The sequence below is a fragment of the Agelaius phoeniceus genome, chromosome 1 (assembly GCF_051311805.1).
Source record: "Agelaius phoeniceus isolate bAgePho1 chromosome 1, bAgePho1.hap1, whole genome shotgun sequence".
Lineage (NCBI taxonomy): Eukaryota > Metazoa > Chordata > Aves > Passeriformes > Icteridae > Agelaius > Agelaius phoeniceus.
The window spans coordinates 59,935,967-59,950,089 of NC_135265.1; the positions used below are offsets into that span (position 1 = coordinate 59,935,967).

General features: G+C 43.4%; 2 protein-coding genes across 5 annotated transcripts; both read right to left on the bottom strand.

The window, feature by feature from the left end:
• Nucleotides 1–220: 220 nt before the first annotated feature.
• On the bottom strand, nucleotides 221–8,582 carry RBFA (ribosome binding factor A). 3 transcript variants are annotated; one of them, XM_077179824.1, is made up of 8 exons: nucleotides 8,436–8,570; nucleotides 7,384–7,426; nucleotides 6,629–6,805; nucleotides 6,288–6,311; nucleotides 5,254–5,366; nucleotides 3,723–3,807; nucleotides 1,981–2,051; nucleotides 221–939 (listed from the first exon to the last, which is right to left on the bottom strand). In XM_077179824.1, exons 1-8 carry the CDS (start codon nucleotides 8,543–8,545, stop codon nucleotides 546–548), a joined length of 1,017 nt encoding a protein of 338 aa, XP_077035939.1. In that variant the 5' UTR covers nucleotides 8,546–8,570; the 3' UTR covers nucleotides 221–545. The 3 variants fall into 3 exon arrangements, with proteins under 3 accessions (XP_077035939.1, XP_077035946.1, XP_054499799.1); XM_077179831.1 differs by lacking the exon at nucleotides 7,384–7,426 and having other exon boundaries at nucleotides 8,436–8,582; XM_054643824.2 differs by lacking the exon at nucleotides 6,288–6,311.
• Nucleotides 8,436–13,867, bottom strand: LOC129126057 (putative 2-ketogluconate reductase). Of its 2 annotated transcripts, XM_054641784.2 has the most exons (7): nucleotides 13,751–13,867; nucleotides 13,297–13,357; nucleotides 12,417–12,801; nucleotides 11,505–11,676; nucleotides 10,285–10,463; nucleotides 9,686–9,782; nucleotides 8,436–9,311 (listed from the first exon to the last, which is right to left on the bottom strand). In XM_054641784.2, exons 3-7 carry the CDS (start codon nucleotides 12,796–12,798, stop codon nucleotides 9,158–9,160), a joined length of 984 nt encoding a protein of 327 aa, XP_054497759.1. In that variant the 5' UTR covers nucleotides 12,799–12,801; nucleotides 13,297–13,357; nucleotides 13,751–13,867; the 3' UTR covers nucleotides 8,436–9,157. The 2 variants fall into 2 exon arrangements, with proteins under 2 accessions (XP_054497759.1, XP_054497749.1); XM_054641774.2 differs by lacking the exon at nucleotides 13,751–13,867 and having other exon boundaries at nucleotides 13,297–13,625.
• Nucleotides 13,868–14,123: the final 256 nt, after the last annotated feature.

A 14,123-nucleotide genomic window follows, 5' to 3' on the forward strand; every position in this document is an offset into this window, starting at 1 on the left:
GGGTTGTAACTTTATTGGCCATCATTGAGATGTTTTTTGTAGAAGGTGTCCCCCATTAGACTGGTCCTCTAGAGAAGACCCTGTCCTCGTCTTTGTGTGATGAAGCTGAACACTACTGTCATTATTTTGCTTCCCTCTTCCTTCCTTATATCAGAATAACAAGTACCATCACTTAGTGGTAACTTTTATACCGGTCACTAAAAAAAGAAATATTGCAATATAGAAACCATAATTTTATTGGAAATAATCAACACAACTGCAAGAAGTTTTAACTCAGTGCTCTAATATGTATATTTTATTGTTACAAAACTGCTTTCTGCTTGAACGTCCCTCAACTGCAGCAGCTTGAAAGCTGCCTAACAGCATGTCAGTAATGACAGTTTTTCTTACACACTTTGTGCTAGCAAACATGCTCACACGTGGCAAATCTATTCGTTTGAATGAGGAAGTGGTAAACATGTACAAAATGAATCTTTCAGTAGCTGTGGCAGTCTTTTTTTTTTGTGATTGGCAGCCTTCATTTCAAAGGGAGCGGCTTTTTCACTTCATTTCCTTTTTCCAGTAGGCTGAGTTAAAGTTTTGTCATCATCCACATCCAATTCATTCACCTCTTCCTGTAGTTCATCCTGCAGCTCATAGTCTGAGGCTGATTCAGTGTTATCATCCCAGTAATCAGCTTCGTATCTGTCCAGTAAGTGTTTCTGGGGCATAACGTCATCATCGTCAGGAGGATTCCTTGCTTTTTTCTTTTTCATTTTCTTTTGAATCTTAGAAAGCTGCTGCTGCTGCTTCTCTGTCCAGACAAAGTTTTGTGTATGTCTTGACACTTTCATTTTTTTATAGTCCATTATCTGTTTATTCAGCAGTTCATGATCAATACCAAACAGATTAGGCCGTATGGGTGAATCTGAAGATTGAGCTGTTGAAGGGAAGAGTTTACTGTGGGAAAGAAAACAAATATTGGCTTGGGTTTTCCCCCACATATATTTCTATTTTTGACAACTTGAGTAACACAGAAATAAACTGGACTTTTCAGTTTAACTTTATTAACACCCTGTGTTCCCTATGTTATGAAGGAAGAGATACCACCATATCATGTATGCAAGGACAGTTTGTGTCAACAGATTTAATGGGAGAAAGCCAATAAAGCAACATGCCAGATGAAACTGCCAGTCTCTGGGAAAAAATGTACCTAGGTGAGCACTGTATCTGGGAGACCCAAGGAACTCAAGACTTCTCCCAGCTCTTCCAAGAAGTGAGAAGCAGCAGCCTCTGTCTAAAACACATCAGAGTGATGTGACACCTTCTGATGGACTTGACCATTTCCCCAAGACACGGAGGAAGGTGTTAGGTACGCTTTGGGAGATCTGTCACAGGAATGACTTCCCACAGGAAGCTATTTCTGATTCACACCTGATGGACCATCCTGTGAGATGCTGAGGCACAGAAGGCATTTCTACCAACAGACTACAACACACAGGTGCAAAGGCTGTTGGCTTTGAGAGCATCCAGTACACAGAACCACTATTCCAATAGGTTGTTCAGCCCTATCTCTCAATGGTTAAAAATTCCTCACAGAAGAATGTTAAATCAATTTAGGGAGATTTGTCAGTAAACTTGCAATCCATATATAATAAACCAAACTTGTATCAGAACAAAGTGGACAAGTAGAGCAGTACTGGTAAATGCCATTTTCATCCTCATGAGACGACTGCCAGCAAAAACAAACATTACTGCTGCAGAGCATTTTTAAAATTTTGATTATCATCAACACATCAAGTCTGTAAATCTTAGAAGTTCTACATATATTTTGCTCATAAAAACAAAGATATTAATACCAGAACAAGTATCAGGTCTGTGAGTAACAATGTACACATCTAATTAAAATATACTTTCTCTTATGTCAAATAATACCCAAATTAAGTTGGCCAGCAGAGATGGAAACAGACAGTCCTACAATTCTGAACCAAAAAGACCCACCTTGAATCATTTTGAGATGATTCTTCTTCTTCTGGAGGTCCAAAATCAGCAATTGCCAGTAAGTCCTCCACCTGTAAACACATGAAGGCCACAGATATTTAAATCTACTTTGTTTAAATCTACACTGTTTATCTACTTTGTTCCCTCTACATAAGAAACAGACAAGTATCCAACAAACAATTCTATGTTTGGACTACTTAGCAAAACCATTTTAAAACAGCCTTTTCTTTCTTTACATGGAATTGCTTATACTTCTTTCCTGGGATGTTTTTGTCAACTAGTGAATCCAGAGATTCCTACAAAGTTTTTTGCCTTATGTGCATTATGAACCCTTGGCTAGGGATTGTTTGACCTTTTTTGGTTTATTTCTTCTTACCTCAGTCTTGCAAATCCTTTTGCATAACATCCTTACACTTAGATTTTTTTTCACCTCTTCTCCCTTTCTGCAAGTTTGCATTTCTCTTACAGGCAACTATGGAGGTCCCAAATCCTTTTAACATGGCATCTAACCAGTAAATGCTACAAATTATTAATGTATTATTAATGCATTATTATATGCTGTGCTCACAGACTATATGTAATTGTGAAAATTTTCTCTTGTTTGAAATTTCATTTCAGCTTTTCTTTACATTAATTCCCTTCTAATTCATTGAGTTATTCTAGGAGTTTAATTTTTTCCCTTTACTTACAATACTTAAAAACCAAGTTCAGTGTGTTACTTGAATCTGTGATTGACATAAATCTGATGAACTGTGAAGTGGGAGAAAATGATCCATCTATCTGCTCCCCAGTGTCATTCCCTGACAGAAGTGATATAAAGAGGGTTTTTACTTATCTTCTGTGAAACTCAGAACTTTTCTGATCACAGAAAGTTCAAGCAGCTCATTGCATTTCTAGAGAATCTGAAATTCTTTTTATCCCTTCCAGCTCTGCTCATGCACACTGCAGGAGCCCATAAGGGTCTAAGAGTAATTGGCTGTAACAGCAACACTATTATAAATAATAAGGCACTTCAGGGCACAGAAACATGAACCTGTTCTTTTCAACTTCTGTTCACATCCACAGCTTGAGGAGACATTTCTCATCAAATTCTACTCATTGGTGTCATCTTTCTCTTCTGGAAATCTCACTATGTTAAGAGATCTCGCTTCACAGTCCAATGACAGCAAATTCCCAGGAAACATCAGCATTCTAGTAATATTTCAACTAGTTAAAGCTATCAACACCTTGACAGAAAATGTGAAATGGTAAAGACAATTTTAAAAGTTAAGGAAAAAAATGTAGTATGAATAAGCCTACATCCCCTATGCAAAGATTTGCACTTCCCTACAAACATTTTAACAATTCACAGATGGAAAAAGATATGGGGAAAAATAAAAATTAAAAAATTCAATTTTTCAATTGAATCTTAAAAGCACATAACATTTAAACTGTGGAAAGCAGCTCCTCCAACCTCATTTCTATAATTATGTACACCAGGCAGCCCTATATTATCCTTAAAATGGTAATTTAATTCTTTAAAAATTCTTCACTGGCCTATACTTTAAAAATTCTTCACTGGCTTAATGATACTACAATTCTTCTACATATTATATAGGCAACAATCTTACTCAAGATTATTTGTTAAAATGATTTTTCAACTATAGAGAAAGACTGATTTTTAATGAAAATTGGTAGAGCAACTAAATTATCAGCTCTCTGCTAAGTCTATATTTGTACATTGAGTCAAAGATTAGATTTACCTCTTTTACAGCTGCAGCTTCTTTGTCTTTTATAAATATTACTGGGGGTACATTTCCTACAATCTGCTGACTCTTCAGAAGATACCTGGCAAAAACACAGCATTCACCAGCATGAGTATCAGTAATCATCTGCCGGACAAGTAAAAGGTGTTAAATCAAATCCAGCAGTACTGCACATTTAAAGATATGGCTTGTAAAACTTCCAGTCTGATGAGGAGCTATCCAGGTTGATGCTAAGCAATACATCACTGCAGAACCCCAACTTCGAATGCACAGCATACAAAAACTCCTGGCTGCAGGTCCAGCTGAGTATTGATGATATTAGGTTTGTCCATATCTGTGTACATAGTCTGGCACAGATTCTTTCCCCACTTCATTTGGTATCCTTATCCCCTCTGTAGGGATAAGAGCAGTGGGGGAATACAGCCCTCAGAACAGGGCAAGACAACTTATCCTACATGCTAGCTGCAGGAATGATTGACAGGGGTCCCCTTCTCTTCTTCCCAACTTTCCTTCTTAAAGAGTGGAAGCTGTGGAGTAGAAGAGAGCATTGTGCTGGAACAGGAATTACACAGCTTATGGAAACAGGGAGAAAGGAAATAGTTTCACAAGTATGGGTCTATGCCACCTGCCACATGGGTGAAGTCCTTAACTTCCCACAAACTGCCTGGATAGCAGAGGGAAAGCCAAGGAAAGGGAAGAAGAGACAAAAATCTCAATGATACCATGAAACATCACCGGACTCCGTGTTGGAAAAATGGGGAAAAGCATCCGAATACACGGTAGCATTCTCAGTTTGGGGGATTTTTTGGTATCAGTATTGTGAAGAACTACTGTAATAACAGTCATCCCTTTCTGGAGGCCTAAATCATCCCCAGCAATCAGAACTGCCCAGTGAATCTGCAAGGAGATCCTTGCAGCTGTCAGTTCCCTGTACAGCATCCCATCCTGGGCTCCTGTCCCGCACAGCCTGGCCAGCCACTGTTGCAGTAGTATTAATCAAGTCACAATAAGCAGTGCAGTTCAGCTCCAGGGAGCAGCCTCTGGGCTGACTGACAGAAGCTCACAGCTAAAGGGAGCTCTCCTAGGATGCAGGCATCTTATTGGTTCAGAGATAGACCAATGAGCTGTCTCGACCCAGGAGTTTGGAATGGGATAAACGAGTCTGATGTCTGATGACCAGAAGGGAGTTCTGTTGTGCGTTACATCGTGGATCCGCTGTAGTAAGCCACCACCACCAGGACACTGGAGTGAGACCTGTGCCACACTCCTCTTGCTTTCTGCTTGGCCCACTCCTGCCCTGGGAAAGCACAGAAGCCAAAAAAGCCAGCTATGCTCCAGCAAAAGATCACACAGCTGGTCTGACACAGCCACCCTTCCCTGTGAGGCTCATCACAGAGATGATGAGATGCTCTCTTTTAGATACTCCAAGTATCTAAAAACCTAAGGCATCCCAATAGGTCAGGTCTAGACTGTCAGAAGTACTGAAGAAATGGCCACAGGAGGTGGCCTGTCTATCCCACAGCAGTACCGTATACGTGGAGCACTCTTTCGCAGCACACTTTCAATGTAACTGTCCTTCTCCACAGTGGAAGCAGGGTTCCAGTACACACGGCACGCTGAAAAGTTGGATGACAGGGACACCTAGAGAGAAGGAAAATCTCTTTTTAAGATGATATATATACACACAAACCTCATATACAATGAAGTCTGTGATGGATTGCAGAGGGCCTAATAGAAAATGTCTTTTGATAATGGAAGTGATGATATCAGACCAGAATCAGCTCATGAGTAAATCAGGACTGATCTACACCCAGCCATGTCCCTGTGCAGTGCAAACACTGTGCAGCTATAAAATCTGTATTGTATTGGGAAGAAGGTTGTTTCTTTCCATCTCTCACGTTATAAGTTGTTTAACTTACAGCAATGCCTCCTGAAAGAACTGTCTTGCCCACAACAGCCAGCATTTTTACATGCAGACATGTGATCTGAGACAAGCTCTAGAGAGACAGAAATACTCTGTGAAGGGCGCTGCACATATACAGCCAAAAGACTCATCTTGCCCATGTAGTTTTGAACACTTGTCTGACAATAGAATTAATTCAGCTGGAAAAAACATCTATTTTAGTAATGAATGACAACCCTTTACCTCATAGATGCAGCTATGAGGTATCATTTTCCATGCTTCTAATATCAAAGTTAAGTCCACCAAGCTTTTAAGCTAAACACTGGTATAATTTAATCTTTATAGAACAGCAAATGTAGATGATAAAAATTGCAGACAACAAAAAAGAATGCAGAGACTGACTTAGTTCCTGTATCAGAACTCTAACATCCCTTTCAAATCCACAAATTATGACACCACTAGATACAATTACATACAAATCTCAATTCTTTCTCAGATCTGGCTTGACAATGACATTTTCTTAGGCTTGCCCTTTTTTTTTAATTAATCTCATGCATCACTTAGGTCTTCTGCCAGTAACATTGCTGGGGAGTGACACAAGCAGGTGACAACTCTCACACAGCTACAAGAAGAACAGACTCTTGGAAAGATACACTTACGTTGGTAAAACCATGCTCCTCCTTCTGAAAGGGCAAGACAAAGAGTTTATGTCTGAGTAATAGAAAAAAAGTCATATCAGGAGAATCATCATTGAATTGGCCTGAGTTGCATTTGCATTAGAGTGGCAAAGGTCAGGCAAAAGTCAGGCACTACAGTGGCAAAGCTCTGCTCGTGTGTACTCCAGTGCAAGATGTTGCTGCACTCTGCCACATCAGAAGCAATACAGTAAAACTCCTCTTGGCACACATCACAACATGCAGGGGAGCTCCTTTGGCACGTCCATGCCAACCTCACAACGTAATCAGAGTGGCTCAGCACAAGCTGTAGCCTTGGCACTTGCCTTGCAGATTTCCAGCTTGAGATCATAAAATTCCTGACTGACTTCACAGGTAGTGGCCATCTCTAACATAGCTTTATGAATAAGCCCATTCAAGACTCTGCAGCGCATATTGTCTTCTCTCCTTGTTTTTGTAAGGTCATTTTTCTTTAAAAAGTCCAACTTGGTTGGTTTATACAACTATAAAAAGAAACAAACAACACATTAAATAGTAGTTACACACTTGTATTAGGAAACTATATACAGTTTCATGCACTTTACTAAGTATGCTCTTATTTCATTATTGCAGCTGTGATGGCTTTATATAGGTCCTACATATCAAGTGTTTCAATACAGAATACTTCTGTTCACAAAATCTTTGACATTCATGTACTACAGTCAAAGTTTCTAAAGTTCTTTTTGTATTTTGTAGCAAGTTATGAAGCTCCATAGATCTGTTTTCTCAAATACAGCATGCATTGACTGAAAAGTTTTGCTTGTTTGAAAAACAAACATTAAAAAAGTTTCATTAAACTAACTTCTATGAATAGAAGTTTTAATCTGAATCAGTACTCAGGAGTGTGCAAGAGAGCATTGATGCTGCAAAGGATGAAGCCAAATGGCAATCCTGTCACAGTCAGACTGAAGCCCTACTCTTTGTTCACAAAATCCTGCTATTTCTCCATCAGAAAATGCTTTAAAGTTAGAATCAATGGCAGAAACACAAGTCTGTTCCTCCTGGCACAAATAAACATATTGCCTTCAGAACTTGCACTTACCGTTTGTGATCCCAGGGTAGGGCTGTCATACCAGTACTTCTTTCTTTTGGGAAAAGGAAAGGAAATCAGCCTTATCTTTCAGTAGCTCAGAGAAATAAGGATTCTCTGTGTAATTAATATTCCACCTGCCTGAAAGGACACCACAACACCCAGGTTTTCAGAGAAGTAGCTCTCCTCACAGCTGGGGTGCACGGAGCAATGCTTCCCACCCACAGCTGAAGCTGCACATAGATGGGAAGGGGGTGGAAAAGAACAGCTCTCAGGTTTCTTTAGATTCAGAGAATCATTAAGGTTCGAAAACAGGGCTATGATCATCAAATCCTATGGTTAACCCAGCACTGACAAGTCCAGCACTAAACCATATCTCTAAGCACCACTTCTACACGTTTTCTGAACACTTCCTGAGACAGTGATTACACCACTTCCCTGGATCCTGTTCTATTGCTTGACCATTCTTCCCTTTCAGCGAAGAGTTTTCTCCCAATATACAATCTAAATGTCCCTTAGTGCAACTTGAGGCCATTTCCTCTCGTCCTGCCACTTGTTTCCTGGGAGAAGAGACCGACTCCCACCTGGCTACACCCTCCTTTAAGGCAGTTGTAGAGTGGTAAGGTCCCCCCTGAGTCTCTTTTTCCCCAGGCTGAACACCCCCAGCTCCCTCAGGTGCTCCTCACAGGACTTGTGCTCCAGACTCTTCACTGCTGCCCTTCACTGGACATGCTCCAGCACCTCGATGTCTTTCCTGCACAGAGGGGCCCAGAATTGGACATAGCACCCGAGGTGTGGCCCCACTGAGAGCACCGAGCACCGAGAGACGATCAGTGGCCCGGTCCTGCAGGACACACTACTGCTGGTAGAGACCAGGGCCATTGGCGTTCTTGGCCGCCTGGGCACATGTTCAGCCGCTGCCGACCAGCTCAGATCGGTGGCTCGGGGTCGGTGTCTCTCTTTCCTCCGCGGTGCCAAGGCCGCGGGAGCGCCCGAGCCCCACAGCCCTCTGACTTCCCTTGCCCCAGCGCCCACAGCCCACCCCGGCAGGGCCCCACACCTACTTATTCTTGCGGAGCATTTTCCGAAGCAAATTCCTGGAGCCGCCCAGGGCTGCGGAGCTGCGCAGGGCCCGGCAGCACAGCGGCACCACGGCCACCCGGGCACCCCACATTGCTGCCCTGGCCCGCGGCCCGGCCCGGCCCGGCCCGGGGAGCTCCCACCTCCAGCTCCGGCTGTGCCTCAGGCTCCGGCTGCGGCTCCCCCTGCCGGCACGGAGGCCCGGCCCCGCGGCTGCGGGTGTCCCGGCCGGTCCCGGAGAGGGAAGGAAGGAAGGAGAGAGGGAAGGAGGGAGAGAAGCCGAGCCGCTCTCAGGTTGGGCGGGGCTCTCACACACTCAGACCCTGGCTCCTTCTCCGGCCCGCGGCGGGAGCACCCACCCAAGGGCCGGGATTGCTGCTGGAGCCGCCCCGACACGCCGGCCGCGCTTGTGGCTGTGCCGGGCGGTCCCTCTTAAAACACCATTTACATGTCCTTCACTTCGCTGCTGCATCGGCGGACAGCTGTAAGGGGATGCGAGGAAAGTAAATAACATTGAGGCAAGACTCGGTGCTCTGGAGTTTTCCAGAGTTTCCAGTTTCCTTGAAGATCAAGACAAAACACTGCAGTTTTCCACACAGAACTGCTGCTGGATATTAAATAAATTGAACCCGTGATTTATATATTTTATCTGCATAACACGAAATTACACGAAGTAATTACACCATTAATCCTAAATGCAAGCTGCTCAGGGCAGCACCTCACGAGGGATAGGAAGACCCGCCAGGCCTGCCTCTATGCTCTCTGCCATTTCCTCCATCATAACCCAGCGCGTCTTCTTGGTGGCACTTCCAATGTGAGGAGTTATTATAACATTCTTCAGCTTTAACAAGGGGTGATCCCTGGGAGAGGAAAAGAAATGCTGAACTAGTCACTCTCAGCACACTCATCAGTATTTCATCAGTATTGCAGGCCGCCAGGGAAAATAATAATTAAAAATAAAACAAAACCTAATTGCATGACCCATGTATATTCAGAGGACTTCAAAATGCTGCCTAGCTTGGTGGGGTTTTATGCAACAAATCCTCCAAATGAGTAAGTGTGAATTTTATTTGGCTGAAACAGGATTAGGGACAAAGTTTCAGTAGGACCAGTGCACGTACCTCATATACTCCTACTAACAAAATTATGCAACTTCTCACATGCTCACAAAATCTTACTCAGTTTGAACATCACACATACACCCTTTTATTTTTAACAAAAATACATGTCCTACCTTGGCAAAGGTTCAGGATATGTCACATCCAGAGCAGCTGCCTTAATAACTTTGTTTTGAAGGGCTTCCACCAAAGCATCCTGATCCACTATTAGACCTGGGTTACAGTAAGAAGGAGATATTCATTTTCATGTCGTCTCAGTATTCTTTTGGGTGAAGTGGTGAGGCAAACAGCAGGGCAGGCCATGGTCACAGTGCAGAAGCAGCAGTGGAGTGTGGTGGAGTGGGAGTGGGAAGTCTGGGTATGTGCATCGGGGAATTAGCAGAATGAAACAGTGCCAGCTGTCAGGGTAGGCTGTGCCACCCTAATGTGTGTGAGCAACAACATTGCATTAAATAAATAAAAAGCTTAAGTAGGAGATATATAGATACACATGGACTTCTAACACTCCAAGGTCACTAACATTTCAGAGATCTACTTTCTCATTATCATGGGAACACTTAAATATTTTATTGAGATATGACCATGGGTGTCTAAATAAACTAATAATCAGAAAATTTACGGAAAATTTCAGAGGGACAGCCTCTATATTGGAGGTTTTCCCAGGACTTGTCATGCCACCAAACATTAATGCAGTTTTGTTTATTCTGCACCTTACCTCTGCTGATATTAATAAGAGTAGCAGTGGGTTTCATCAGCTCTAGCTCCCTCTTCCCAATCAGTTTGTGTGTCTGTGGAGTTAGGGTCACAGCTAATAATACAAAATCTGACTGCTGGAGCAAATCATCTATCTTCTTACAGTAAACAGCTCCAACAGCACTTTCTTCTTCCTTTTTTCTGAAGGAAAAAATCCCAAAATTAAACTGCAGTAGCAAGAAACAAGGGAAATATCAAATCACCAGTAGAGAAAATGTTTCTTTATCTTTAAATGTATTTTTATCTTTAAATGTTTCTTTATCTTTAAATGTATCTTTATCTTTGCTGTGTAGTTCAAAGCAGTTAGCTGCTTGTCTGAAACTCAGTAAAAAAAAGATCAAGCTATTTCCCACAATACCAAGTGAACTGTACACAAATGTGCAGTATGGTGGGGATGGAAAGTAAGAAATGGGTATCACATAAATGCATTGAATAAATGATAAACCAAATGCATTTTTGTCACAATTTCTGTGCTAGGAATTCTTTTCCTACCCAAAAGCAAGACTGATGTCTTGTGAAAATAAAGTAATTTAAGTAAGTAATGTGAAAATTACTGAGGAAACAGACAAGACAGGGCAGGGATTAAATCTTCCCAAATCTATGTCAGCAACAGCCTGATTGTGCTGTGCATCAGTGCTGATTCACTGAAACCACATGCTGCAGAACCTGCTGGCACACTCGATCTGTATCAGGATGAGGTTGGCTGGCTCTCATCAAGTTCCCACAAAAGAAAAGAATGGAATGGGCCTGATGGGAGCACAGGGGCACAGGGCACATACACCTCACCTAGAAGACAGCAAACAGATTGGCAAGTCTGGCCCTATATTATCACATGGCTTTGGAAGGTTGAGATGTCTCTGCCTGAATCCCTCTCTCACCTAAATCACAGGAGTTAAGTCCTCCCAGTTTCCTCCTTTCCAGTCCATTGCAATGTCACCACCATGGCAGGAGGAAGTCAGGAGCCCCAACTAACAGGGAGAACAGTGAGCTATATCTCTCCCATTCCTTCCTGACTTTCTTTCTGTATAAATTGGGAAATTAATTACCATCTTGGAATATGTGTATGTACTTTTCCACTTAAAATAAAGAGCACTGTATAAAGTGAAAGCACAATGAAAAGTACAAATAACACATAAAAAGAGTGACAAAATAGAGTTGCCTTAGAACTGCAACAAGCTTTACCTCTGATTTCTGTTGTGGTACAAAATCTTCATTTCAAAGGCTTTGGCTCTTTCAGCCACTTTGTAACCAATTTTGCCCATTCCCAGGATTCCCAGGGTTGCTCCAGAAACCTCAACCCCCAGCCAGTCAACGGGGAAATACTCTGTGTCAGGGGAGACTGCCATCTCATGGCCTTGGAAGAGCAAAAGAAGAGTTATGTAATCTAAAGGATGTTCCATCATCTGGTTACTTCCCTCCCCCCCCACACACACTTTTTATCATAGGACTAGGCAGAAGCACAGGAGCAGTAATGTATTGTCATGTATTGTATTGTTTCTGGACAATAAGTGAGTAATGCTGCACTGTACACAGGACTGCTGACACTGATTTCTTGCTCAGGAGAGAAACATACCCAGCTTCTCTTTGGCAAGAAAGGAAGCAAGGAAGGTTAGGCCAAAGCAGCAGTAAGGGCTTCTGATTCCCAGCCTCCTTGCAGATACACCAAGGTTGGCAGGGAAAAGAAACACAGAGCATGGTGGGCAGATTTCTTGTTCATAATGACTCAGATACATGGCAGCTTGGCAAAGACAGTCTTCAAACCTCCTTGAGAATACATTCTTTTAATCCCCTTTTATTGCAACCTGAAAAGCAAGACTGCAATGAACAAGTACAATGAATAAGTGGCTGTTGGCTGAGGGAGAAGAGGCCTGAATTTAGAGTTGTCCAAAGAAGGAACAACTCTACCTTGCCAATATGCCACTTTGGAAATAGGATCCCAGTTATTGTCAATGAGACAGATTTGTCTTAACTTCTTCCTTTGCCCCTATTTCCCATATTTCTAGTGTTAAGCTTACTTTTGCATCAGCACACATTTTCTGCATGTTTTGAAGTCATCTTTTCTATGATAAAAATTAAGATCATTTAAGTTATTACCTTCCACAAGTCTCCTGGAAGATGCCAGCATCAAAGCCATCCCCATGTCTGCAGTGTCAGTGGAAACAATAAATGGAGTATTGGACACCTTCACACCATAGCTGGAGAGGAGTTTCAGATCCAAGTGATCTATTCCCACTCCTGCACTTGCAACTACCTTCAAGTTAGGCAAGCTCTGGAGCAGCTCTTCATTAATAGCTGGTTTGTGATACCACACATAGATAGCTCTGATCTTTTTGCTGAGAAGTGTCTTGTTTTCAAGATATTCTTTCATGGTGATGAGATGAAAATGTTTTTTCAGAAATCCAAGATGGTCTTCATATACTCCAAGCCTCCCTCCTATACAGTCAACTAGCACATAAGGCAGTTCCTGACTCTCCATGCCCTACAAAAGCAAAGAGAACCAAAAGGACATGATCTGAAGTGATCCATTATACCTTTTTTTCTAAAAACCAGGAATTGATTGGCTCAATTATATGCTGTTTTCCCACTTGATGAAGGATTTGGCTAAAGATAACCACTCACACATGCAGAAGTCTTTTAGCTTCTCCCTGTGTTATTCAGAAGGATGTTTAATTTCTATATAATCTTGTCAATAAGAAAACATTTCTGGCATACCAAGTATGCTAACACTTAAACAAATGAGTAACCAGCTGTTACTCCTGTTCAATGTTCAATATTTAAAGCCAAAGTCTTGATAATTTAAGAATGCAGCTGTGTGAGTGGAAAGGTATCTTTTAGCCTGCAAATTCTGCCACTTCTGCAATTATACTAAGCAATTATCATTGATGAGATTATCTCAGTAAAAATCTCATTTAATGTAACAGAGCTATAAATTGTCAACTATGAACTTTGGAGTTACCCATGAATGTAAATTTACCCTTTCTTTCTTCAGTCTCCTTCAGTGCTTTGCCAACTCTTCACTCTTCACTCTGCTGACTCTGCAAAGAGCCAAGGCTGTGATCTCAGACCTCTTCACGCCGCCCCTCATTGCGAGGGGCAATGCTCCCACACTGCTCCGGCACCGCCGGGCCAGCTCCCCCTTCTGTGCCCCGGCCACCCGCCCCCGAGCGCGGTGTCCCGGGAAGTTCTCCCTGCCCGGGGCGGGCGGAGCGCTTTCCGCTGTCCCGGCAGGACTAAAGATAGGAGGGAGCTGGAGCAGCGGCCGCGGGCTCTGTGCAGCCCTGAAGGACGGCTGGGAACGGGCGGGATGCCGCAGGACAGTGGGAGCCCCCGCGCCCCCACGCCCGGTGCTGCCCCCGGAGCCGCCCGCGGGGCCCGGGCCCTGTTCCCGCCCGGCAGAGGTGGGGTCCCGCGGTGCCGCTCGCACTCACCCCGCCGGCCGTGCCCGCCGCTCCCAGGCGCACCGCGGGGCGGAGCGGGAGCGGCCGCCGAGGCGGGCACTGCCCGGCTGCCCGCACCCCGCCCGGACAGCCTGCGGGGCCAGGGGGGAGGAGAGGCGGTGCCAGGGCACGGGACGGGTACCTCAATCCCTCGGAGAGAGGGCAAGGGGAGCTCACGAGTGATTGTGTGGTTTTATAGGAGTGTTTCTGTGCTGTTCGTGATTTCAATACAGTCGGGATTTTACGTTAATGTCCTGCACGCTGTGTTTTCCATACTGTCTTTGAAAACCGGACGTGGTCTGGCCTTTCTGCTGATCATTACACACTGTGCATATGAATTAACATAAGATGATGAGTCGTCTCT

Bases quoted from the DNA above. Each gene is read 5' to 3' on its own strand.
- LOC129126057 (XM_054641784.2), bottom strand. From the start codon at position 12,798: ATGGAGAGTCAGGAACTGCCTTATGTGCTAGTTGACTGTATAGGAGGG. The intron at 10,464-11,504 runs GTAAAGCTTGTT...TTTTTCCTTCAG, and splicing joins TACCACAACAGAAATCAGAG to AAAAAAGGAAGAAGAAAGTG. The intron at 9,783-10,284 runs GTAAGGTGCAGA...ACTGTAACCCAG, and splicing joins TCTTATTAATATCAGCAGAG to GTCTAATAGTGGATCAGGAT.
- RBFA (XM_077179824.1), bottom strand. From the start codon at position 8,545: ATGTGGGGTGCCCGGGTGGCCGTGGTGCCGCTGTGCTGCCGGGCCCTG. The intron at 6,806-7,383 runs GTAAGTGCAAGT...TTCTTTTTATAG, and splicing joins CTACCCTGGGATCACAAACG to TTGTATAAACCAACCAAGTT. The intron at 940-1,980 runs GTGGGTCTTTTT...TCTTTCCCACAG, and splicing joins TCATCTCAAAATGATTCAAG to TAAACTCTTCCCTTCAACAG.